The sequence below is a fragment of the Engraulis encrasicolus genome, chromosome 24 (assembly GCF_034702125.1).
Source record: "Engraulis encrasicolus isolate BLACKSEA-1 chromosome 24, IST_EnEncr_1.0, whole genome shotgun sequence".
In the NCBI taxonomy this organism is placed as follows: domain Eukaryota; kingdom Metazoa; phylum Chordata; class Actinopteri; order Clupeiformes; family Engraulidae; genus Engraulis; species Engraulis encrasicolus.
Window position 1 is genome coordinate 39,057,642 of NC_085880.1, and position 10,000 is coordinate 39,067,641.

The 10,000-nt window shown below is 46.7% G+C and overlaps 1 protein-coding gene across 1 annotated transcript in view; it reads right to left on the bottom strand.

Moving 5' to 3' along the window:
* Positions 1–10,000, bottom strand: part of pdzd7a (PDZ domain containing 7a) — a 69,844-nt gene that overhangs the window by 15,136 nt on the left and 44,708 nt on the right. The window contains exons 14-15 of the mRNA XM_063191290.1: positions 7,602–8,543; positions 3,567–3,667 (exon numbers count right to left, since the gene is read on the bottom strand). Of these exons, the coding sequence (XP_063047360.1) occupies positions 3,567–3,667; positions 7,602–8,543 (1,043 nt within the window). The remainder of the gene's footprint in view (positions 1–3,566; positions 3,668–7,601; positions 8,544–10,000) is intronic.

Sequence of the window (10,000 nt, forward strand, 5' to 3'; positions counted from 1 at the left end):
CGGGTAAAAACGGGATAAATTTGCCATTTGGCGTTTTTTTGGGCCCATTGAAGTCAATGTAATTTGTTGAATTTGGGCGGAATTTAGTGCATTTTGGCTGTGTTTGAGAACCTTTTGGGTGGGATTTGATCAGACAAATCTGGAAACACTGCCTCTCATCATTCAGGTGCAGCTCAACTCATGTAGCCTAGCTATCCAGCCAGCACACCTGTCCTGCTACAAGGGCCGCATTAATCCCTTAGCACAGAGCCTATGTTATACCTTACTGTCACCAAAATCGTAATGGCTATGTCTTAATCTACTACTTAAGGCTCTCGGTAGCCTACTGTCCTAGCAATGTTGCAATGATGTAGTTGAGAATTTTCAGCCAACAGTGAATAGGCCCGCCAGCGGCCCCATCTTCAGTAAGGGGCTACTGTAGGCCTACAGGCTAGATATGACTGCAGCCTTTACATCTTCATCAGCCCCAATCTTACATGAGGAAGCGTTCTGGCCTGTAGACTACATTTGAAGAGTTCAGATGCAAAACCCCCTAAGTGCCATTTCAGAAAATAATCTTAATTAATTTTTGTTTAATACAAAACTATCAAAATTGCATATTTATTTATTTTATTTATGTAATATAACTATTTATATGTATTATCAAGTACATAAATGTAAACCAAACCAACAACGGGGCTCTCTAAAAATATAGAAATGCAGGTCTTCAGAAATGGAGTTAGGGGGTTTTGCATCTGAACTCTTCATTTACAGTATATGGGCAGAGAAACACACAAAGCACAATTCCTAAGGTCTTAAATCGTATGGCATCAGAAGACCAAACCATACCGTACTGCTAATGGGACCAAGCTAGAGGTAACCACAGACTAGCAAACACATTTTAACATGAGGCTATGTATGGCTCAGGCTATGACGATGCATGGCACACACCAATGATATTTGGAGCCAAAGCCTTAATATTGATGGCCTACAACAGTGGTTCTTAACCTTTTTTTCTTGAAGCACCCCCTAACCTGTGCCCAAGACAAGCCGTGCACCCCCAACCCAAACGTCTACACGTATATACGCACCAAAAAAATATTTAGGCGATTAATAACAATGATTCTTGCTTAAGACACTAAACAATATCATCATGCCTTTACATGGGGACCAAAACATGCATTAGTTTGGTTTTCATTTGGACTAATTATAATGTACGCAAGCTGAGTTTTGGTCACAACCTCAAGACAAACAGAATTTCGTGCACCCTCTGAAATCTCTGGCACACCCCCAGGGGGTGCCTGCACCACAGGTTAAGAATCACTGGCCTACAACACACTCAACACTTAACCCTCACTGTAGGTAGGGCCTGTGAATATACTACTTGTATACTAACGCACACTAAAACACACTAAACAGTAACAAACAAACCAGGTTTCTAACGGCAAGCAATTATTTCTATGAACGCTCGCTGGAACAATGGATTTGCAGCTGCTAAAAGCACTAACACGCATGCACACACACACACACACACACACACACACACACACACGCACACACACGCACACACACACACACACACACACACACACACGCACACACAGTACACTTCTTCACAAGTAGGGAATTGCCTCAGCGGTTAAATGTAGAAAGCGATCCAAATTCCCCGAACTGGGTTAAAAATGTTTATTTAATGAAGTAAGTTCCTTTTGTTGTGGTGTTCCCCTGGGGAAGAAAAGAGGAGAGAGAGAGAGAGAGAGAGAGAGACAGAGAGAGAGAGAGAGAGAGAGAGAGAGAGGGAGAGAGAGGGCGCACCTGTGCTGCCTACCACCTGTGAAGGAAATCCTGAGGTCAGAGACACAGAGGGTTCATTCCATTATCCAAACTACGTATAGCATCCTCGACTTGCACTTGAGGACTTCCGAACTCAGGGCTTTTTCTGAACGGGGAAATAGGGGCGCTCCACCCTCCTACCTCCGCGGGTGCGCCCTCATACTTCTTTTAAAAAAAAATTTAATTACTTTTTTTAAATTTTTTAATTACTCTTTTGAGCACCCCTAGTCAATTTCTGTCACAGGGGCCCGCAACCTGATGCTCCCTCCTGCCAAAAAATCCTAGAAAAAGCCCTGCGAACTTGCACTGACACTTCACCTCCATGGAGAAAACAAAGTTTCCCCATTGTCAGCCAGCCTAGGCACAACAGCTTTTGAAGAGCATTTCCCCATTTAACATCCTGATTGCAAACCGAGAGAATGACATTTAAATTGTGCTTGTGCGAGATACTGAATTAAACTTCTGTCGTCAATGGCGTCTTGTGACATCTTCACAAGGCCACAAGCTCAAGGGGTCAAACTCAAAGGACAAGAGTTTGGTTAATGGAATGTACAAAGAGAGTTCTCCGTTTTCCTCAGAGAGTGGAGTTGGAGACCACAGACAGAGGAAACAGGAAATAGAAAGGAGAGAAGAAGAAGAATGGCAGGAAGTGTGAGGAGAGGAGACCAACGCTCCATTCAATCACTAACACTTCGAAAAACAGCGGGGGACAATGGGATAGGACAGTTGGGAACAGCGTTGCCAGATTGGGCAGTTGCCCACCCAATTGGGCTACTTGGGACGGCATCTGCGAAATTGGGCCATTTGGCGTTTTTTTTTGTTTTCAGCTGTTTTGTGCCCATAGAAACCAACGCAAATTCTTGAAATGGGGCGGAATTTAGCGCATTTTGGCGGTTTTTGAGAACTTTTTGGGCGGGATTTGATCAGACAAATCTGGCAACACAGTTGGGAAGACTATTTTTGGGGTCGGCTACTGGAAGCATGTGTCTCCTGTTGACTTCTGTTTTGATTTTTTGAAACCTTGCTCTTGCACAGCACTGTACTCAAGGAGTATGACGACGACAACAACAGGTGGTAATGCAAATATGACCCCTTCTGAAGACACAAAGCAAATCTTTCTGACCTTACAGAGATGTTTTTGTGTCGAAAAAAGCCCTCCATGAAGGGAATCTTTGTTATTAGAGAGATCAAATACTGTTTTGGTTTCTATTTTCAGAGAACGTTATTTCTGGAAGAGTGCAGCATTGGCTCATTCATACACAGTGAACTGTATGTAACGGGTGGCAGGCCAGCTGGCAGAGTTTGGCATGGAGCATTAGTAAACCTCTCTCCCGAAACAACATGCAGATTGACTTCTGATTCAGACAAAAGACGATTTTCAGATATCTGCCTTGTTTGTGTACAGTAAGGTCACGGGTTCGAGACTGGGTCTGGAGTCTAGACTACATAGTATGAGCTTGTCCCACAGATACAGAGTAGAGTTCAAGAGTTCAAGGATCCATGCTCAGCTTCTAGGTGCTGGTAAACACAGGAGTATTCAATAATAAATATGTGATTAGAATTTTTCCCAAATTTTGAGTTCTCATTATGATGTCATAATGTCTTTGCGAGATTTTTAACACAGACGTCTATGGGAGCTGTAGAGTGTTCCAGTAAAATTCTAGAAGAACCTCTAGAAATTCCTTACTCCTCAAAGGGTTAAAGGATTTTCCATACCTTTAGTATGGGTACCAGATGTATGTTTAATAGCCTACCTTTAGTATGGGGCAGGCTGAGGCAGCTCCACCTGGGAAGATCTTCTCGATCCTCACCATGGGCTGCACCCTAGACTCCATACCACCTGAGATGCTGATGCCTGCAGAGAGAGAGAGAGAGAGAGAGAGAGAGAGAGAGACAGACAGACAGACAGACAGACAGACAGACAGACAGACAGACAGACAGACAGAGAAAGACAGATGACTTGGGCTCTGGGTCAGATGACTTTGACGTGGGCCGTCCACTGCTGTCAGTGACCCTCTGTGTGTACTGATAATTCATTCTTTTTTTGTCCTTTATTTATGAAGAGTGGGACAGGAAACGCGTGGGGAGAGAGAGACACGGAAGGATCGGCAAAGGACATAGGCCGGAATCGAACCCTGGTCGCCGGGGTAGTAGCTCAGTGCCCTACCATTAGAGTCAAGGTAGGGCCGTGTGTACCAGAGAGTAGATAAGAGAGAGGTTCCGCTGGCCCATTGTTTCTGGGTTCTACTGTCGCAAGGGGGAGAGGGGGGGAATCCCCCTTTAGGTAGACCCAGGCAGACCTAAGGACTGTTCTATTCAATGCTAGGAGTATTATGACACGCCCCTTTAGGCAGACCGGAACCTGGTCACGTTAGGTGCCCATAGCAACCTATTATGTTGGCATATCTCTATACTTAAAGAATCTCTGGTGTGTACTGATTATTAGTTCTTTATCTGCATGTGTCATGTGACAGCACTGTTACGTACAGTAGTTAAACTAAACTAAACTAAACAAACTAAGTGCTATACTGCCCTATAAAGACAAAGTGCAGTACGACAACATTGAAATTGAGAAAAATACCTTCAAAGAAAAATTTGACAAAGCAATATCTCTAAAACAGGACACAAGTGGACCATAAGGCGTTGTCACAAGAGAAAGGAGGTGTTTTGTAGACCATATCCAGTCTAAACTCAATTCTGACAAAATGTGTAGTTACTACACTTTGCCTTTGTAGGGCAGTATAGTAGGCCGCCAAGTGTTCAAGACTGTGGCTACACAAACTAACAAACTTTTATTAGAGGCTCAAGGCCCACAGTGGAAACATTACAGTACATACTGTACATCATTAATCAGAGGCGATTCTAGGGTCAGGTGGGGCCCCAAGCGAAAATGCAAAAGAATGAACATTTGAACCAAAATCCCCCCTACTGTTGTACAGTATGGGCTATTATTTACTATCTAGGGGCTTGGGGGCCCCAAGCGGCTGCCTGCCTTGCCTGGGGTTATGTTGTCCATGGGGGTATGTTGTCCTAGGCCGGGGGAGATAGAGGGCCCAGAATTGGGTCCCCATTATAATTTATGGATTGGGTTGGGGGCCCTTTCAGATGATTTTGTCCTGGGCCCAGCCAAAACTGTCAGCAGCTATTGCGGTACATGCCACTATCAGTCCAGGGACAGGAGGAGAGCACAGAGTCAGGAATACAATCCCTTTCTTTTTTCATGGAAGAAGAGCAAATTAGTGTGTGTGTGTGTGTGTGTGTGTGTGTGTGTGTGTGTGTGTGTGTGTGTGTGTGTGTGTGTGTGTGTGTGTGTGTGTGTGTGTGTGTGTGTGTGTGTGTGTGTGTGTATGTTTGTATGTGTGTGTGTGCGCGCGCACACGAAGGTGTGTGTGTGTGTGTGTGAGAGAGAGAGAGAGAGAGAGAGAGAGAGAGAGAGAGAGAGAGAGAGAGAGAGAGAGAGAGAGAGAGAGAAAGAGAAAGAGAGCAGAAATAGAGAGTGAATGTGTGTATGTGTGTGTGCGTGCGTGTGCATGTGTGTGCGTGTGCATGCGTTTGTGTGTGTGTGTGAATTTGCGTGCTTGTGTGCATGCGTGTGTGTGTGGTAGCAGTAGAACAAAGTGTGCAGTACAGTAGGCTACATGAGTATGTTATCAGACGGGATTATGTTTCATATGGAGCAGTGATGGGCAACTAGGATTCAGAAGCTACAATCCAGTGCCACATATTCCAAATGACCTGGTTTTACCTGTCACCAATTAGTCAATTGAACCGAACTGAACGGGTAAAACCAGGTAATTTGGAATATGTGGCATGGATTGTTGCTTCTGAATCCAGGTTGCCCATCACTGATATGGAGGGTCTCTCTCTGTCTTAATTACACCCCGTCTCTCCTCTCTGCTAATTACTATAACACAGTGTTTCTCAACCTTTTTTAAGGCGAGGCACCCTTTCAATTCATGAAAAATTTCAAGGCACCCCAAACCAACAAGCCGTAACATGGCATCGCATCCGATACCACACAAGCTTAGAAAAGTAACACATTTGGAAACGTCACACGACCTACGTTTGAAGTTGCAGCTGACTGGGGCGACCTATATTTACTTTATTGTGCTTAAATGGCAGATGAGAGATTCCACTGACTAGCATTAACTTATCAATTTAGACAAATATGTATTATATTGCATATTTTTATTTGTCAGCCACATTTCCGCGGCACCTCTGAAGGGGGCCCGCGGCACCCCAGGGTGCCCCGGCACCCCTGTTGAGAAACACTGCTATAACGGGCTATCCCACTCACCTCCACTCCCCTCCCCTCCAATCCCTGCCCTTCCCTCCCCATCCTCCATTCCCTCGTTCTCCCATTCTCATGGCCTTTCTCTATCTCTCTATCCATCTCTCTCATCCTTTATTACTTTCTCCCACAACCTCTTTCACTCCTCCCATCCTCTCTCTCTCACTCTCTCTCTCTCTCTCTCTCTCTCTCTCTCTCTCTCTCTCTCTCCCTCTCTCTCTCTCTCTCTCTCTCTCTCTCTCTCTCTCTCTCTCTCTCTCTCTCTCTCTCTCTCTCTCTCTCTGTTTAATAAACTCCTCTCCCCTCGTCATGCCTCCTCTGTGTCAGTGATTGCTTTGTTCGCTGACCTCTGCTGGTGAGTCTCTAGTCAGACAGACAGAGGGGGCATCATCACCAAAGGCTCTATGTGGAGATCATCTCCACTAATGCCAAGAGAGAGAGAGAGAGGGGGGGGGTAGAAAGAGAGAGAGAGAGAGAGAGAGAGAGAGAGAGAGAGAGAGAGAGAGAGAGAGAGAGAGAGAGAGAGAGAGAGAGAGAGAGAGAGAGAGAGAGAGAGAAGGGAGGGAGAGGAGGGACAGAGAGAAAGACAGGAGGAGGGAGAGGAGAGAGTGATAAAGAGAGAGAGAGAGGAGGAAGGGAGAGAGAGAGGGAGAGAGGAGGGAGATGATATAGAAAGAGAGAGAGAGAAAGATGGAGGGAGAGAGGAGGGATGGAGAGAAAGACAGGAGGAGGGAGAGGAGAGAGGGAGAAAAGAGAGAGAGGGGGGGACAGAGAGAGAGAGAGAGAGAGAGAGGGAGAAGAGTGAGAGTAGGAGGAGGAAGAAGAAGAGGAGGAGGACAGCCAGGAAGAGGAGATAGTGGCTTCTTTGAGGTCCTACTAATTTGGGCTGACCTGCTTTTGGCAGGCCCTGGGCCCCTTTGAGCACCATATCATTACACATTATTACACTAAAGGAGCAGTCACAGGGCTGAACAAAGGTCTGGAGAACTGAATGGGCTATCTCATCTGGAGTTTAAGAGAGTACTTCTTTACAGTTATTCTCTACTGTATACTTAAAACGTATCTACAGCAACACCAAAAAACATACAGGATGCAGAAAAGGTCTGCCTTACGTCCCATGCAAAGTACAGATCAACAACCTACATCGGCTAAAGTAACTTTTTTTCAGAATTCTTCGAGGGCCAGAGATAGATGCCTCGCGGGCCACAAAAGCCGCTATTTCAGGATGGGGGGAGTAGAGTATCCTTTACTAATCCTGAGGGGGAAATTAAGGTGTCCAGTAGCATACATACTGGACACCTTAATTTCCCCCATGGGATTAATAAATTATACTCTACTCTACTCTACTCTACTCTACTCTACTCTACTCTACTCTACTCTACTCGACTACTCTACTGCCCCTCGACGGCTTATTGTCTGACTTATAGGCTGTTGGACTAATGGTCTGTGGGGACTAATGAGCCGGCAACCCCCAGCCCCCAGTCGGAGCTTCACTCACCCAGAGACTGCTTGGTCTTGGATATGGACACCGTGGTGATCTCGTACTCCTGCACTCTGTGACTGCTGCTGCTGCTGCTGCTGACGTCGTGTCCGTTCTGCATGGAGCGCCGTGTGTCCGCCGAGTGTCCGTTCACCTGCGGCGAAACCCCACCTAACCTCCCCGCAGACGGGGACCTATCCGAGCTCCGATCCCAGCTCCGATCCGAGGTCCGAGTAGTACCCCCATGATGAGGGTCCCTGCTGGGCACGAGACCCAATCTCCCTGTGGACTGGGAGCGCTCTGTGTGGGTCCGAGCACCCTCCTGGGAAAACTCCCTAGGGGGCACCCCACTGAACCTGCCCGCGGACGGGGAGCGATCCGTGGGGGTCCGTGTGGCGCCCTCCTGGGGCCCAAACACCTGCGTTAGGGGCGTCCTGCTGCGACGCGGGGAAGTCACGTGCAGCGTGTCCAGCCCGTTGCCACTCGTCCTATCAGACGTCCTCGTCTGTTCTCTGTCCCTCCTTCCATTGCCATTAGTGCCATTAGTGCCGTTCCCATTACCGTTTCCATTCCGGTAAGGCAACCTCCCCCGCTCTCTGGAGGTGGTCTCTCCCCTGTCACTGGGCTCCCTGGAGCGGGGCGACCCATTGTCCCTGCGCTGGGGGGAGCGGCCCCGGTCTCGGTCTCGGTCTCGGTCTCGGTCCTGGTCCCGGCGGCGGGCGGTGGTGTTGTGGGGCGACTCGCTCAGCAGCCAGTTGGGGCTGGGGGTGCGTGAGCGGAGCACGGAGGTGGGGGCCGCGTAGGCGTCCACCGGGATGTCCAGCAGGGGGGTGAAGGGGCGGGAGGGCGGCACGCGGCCCGTCCTGAGAGGCGAGAGACGCAAACGCTCCAGCTCCTCCAGGAGGTGGCGCTCTCGCGCGGCGTCCAGAGCAGGCTGCAGCTGGAAGCCACCGCGGTAGTCTGGCACACAGGAAGAGAAATATATATATATGGGTCGTGGCGAAGAGTTAGCACTTTGTTAACACTTGGCTTAAAGGGACACTGTGTGAGATTTTTAGTTGTTTATTTCCAGAATTCATGCTACCCATTCACTAATGTTACCTTTTTCATTATGACTAAGTATTCATTATGACTAGAAAAAAATCACTTTTCATACATGAAAAGGGGTATCTTCTCCATGGTCTGCCATTTTGAATTTCCAGAAATAGTCATTTTTAGCTGAAAAAATGACTGTGCTGGGCCCATACTAGAAAATATTAGTTTATTACTTAGTAAACTATCATGAAAAGGTCAAATTTGGCAATAGGCGACACAGTTTCAATGAGCAGCATAGTTGCAGTACCTTTTTTGACCATTTCCTGCACAGATTCCTGCATAGATTTTACTCTTTGGTCAGTGTTACAATGTCAAAGTCAATTCTGCAGCTGGAAACCACCCCGGTAGTCAGATGGGAAGCACACAGTAAGAAATGGGGTGGGGTGTCAATTAAAGGTGCACTGTGTAATATTTTTAGTAGTTTATTTCCAGAGTTCCTGCTGCCCATTCAAAAGTATTACCTTTTTCATGAATACTTCCCATCACCATCAAATTCTAAGAATTCATTATGACTGGGAAAATATCACTTTTCATGCACGAAAAGAGACATCTTCTCCATTGTCAGTCATTTTGAATTTCCAGACATAGACATTTTTTTCAGCAAAACTTACTGTACTTTGGTCATACTAGTAAATATTAGTTAATTATTTAGCAAATATTCACGAAAAGATCAAAGTTTGCTGTAGACAGCACAGTTTCAATGAGCAGCATAGTTGCAATACCTATTCTGGCCACCATCTAGTGCACCTTTACGTCAGACTTTGAATTAAAACATTAAAACACACACACACACACACACACACACACACACACACACACACACACACACACACACACACACACACACACACACACACACACACACACACACACACACACACACACACACACACACACACACACACACACACACACACACACACACACACACACACACACACATGAATATAGAAAGACCATCTTACTCACACAGCCACACACATGACAAACAACCCAAGAGTAGGCATGTGAATACTGTATATCAGAATATGCAATTGAAAGTTTGAAGCACAGACTGATACACTCAAGACACACACAAGCGCACACGCACACGCACACGCACACGCACACGCACGGACACACACACACACACACACACACACACACACACACACACACACACACACACACACACACACACACACACACACACACACACACACACACACACACACACACACACACACACACACACACACACACACACACACACACACTAATATGGAAAGACCATCTTACTCACACAGCCACACACATGACAAACAACCCAAGAGTAGGCATGT